Here is a 994-nt window from a genome sequence, read left to right as displayed (position 1 = left end):
TCCCCGGGCGCCCGGGAGCCCGGGCTGGAGGCCTGGTCCGCGGAGAGTTCGGCGCGCCCCTCGCGGCGGCCGGAGCCCCGGCGTCGGGAGGCCCCGAAGTCAGCCCGCCTAAGGTGTCCCCTGGCGGCTGCCCTCACCCTCTCCTTTTCCTGCTCCCCGTAGGAGACGTGTTCATCCTGGTGTTCAGCCTGGACAACCGCGACTCCTTCGAGGAGGTGCAGAGGCTCAAGCGGCAGATCCTCGACACCAAGTCTTGCCTCAAGAACAAAACCAAGGAGAACGTGGACGTGCCCCTGGTCATCTGTGGCAACAAAGGGGACCGGGACTTCTACCGCGAGGTGGAGCAGCGCGAGATCGAGCAGCTGGTGGGCGCCGAACCCCAGCGCTGCGCCTACTTCGAGATCTCGGCCAAGAGGAACAGCCGCCTGGACCAGATGTTCCACGCGCTCTTCGCCATGGCCAACCTGCCATGCGAGATGAGCCCGGACCTGCACCGCCGGGTATCGGCGCAGCACTGCGAGGCGCTGCACAAGAAGGCGCTGCGGAGCAAGAGGCTGCGGCGAGCGGGCGGCGACCAGGACGACGCCTTCGGCATCTTGGCGCCCTGGGCGCGCAGGCCGAGCGTGCACAGCGATCTCATGTACATCCGCGAGAAGGCCAGCGGCGGCGGCCAGACCAAGGACAAGGAACGCTGCGTTATCAGCTAGGAACTCCCACCCCGCGCGGACGCAGAACCTCAGGAAGCCCTCTTGTCCAAGGGTCAAGTGTCCGGGCCGTGTGTCCCGAGCCGCGCGCGCGCGCGCCCCCGCGTGCGCAGACGGGCGTCTTCCTTCCCAGCGCTCCAGCCTGTTCACTGGGGAGACTCAAAGGAACCGAGAAGGGACCATCATCTGCTCTGGAAGGAAAGAGAGCTAGCTGAGCCCGGGCTTCCCCCACGTCCGATCCCCTGTTGGCGCCCGCTAGCCTCACGCGCCCAGCAGAGGGTGAATTTGCC

The 994-nt window shown here is 67.3% G+C and overlaps 1 protein-coding gene across 1 annotated transcript; it reads left to right on the top strand.

The window, feature by feature from the left end:
* Window positions 1-14: 14 nt before the first annotated feature.
* Window positions 15-728, top strand: LOC114485188 (dexamethasone-induced Ras-related protein 1-like; the record flags this gene model as incomplete). Its single annotated transcript, XM_028486116.2, has 1 exon — window positions 15-728. A coding segment is annotated over one exon (693 nt), but the record flags the coding sequence as incomplete, so codon positions are not given.
* Window positions 729-994: the final 266 nt, after the last annotated feature.

The sequence above is a fragment of the Physeter macrocephalus genome, unplaced genomic scaffold (genome assembly GCF_002837175.3).
Source record: "Physeter macrocephalus isolate SW-GA unplaced genomic scaffold, ASM283717v5 random_643, whole genome shotgun sequence".
Classification (NCBI taxonomy): Eukaryota; Metazoa; Chordata; class Mammalia; order Artiodactyla; family Physeteridae; genus Physeter; species Physeter macrocephalus.
This window is presented reverse-complemented; position numbering and strand designations above follow the sequence as displayed.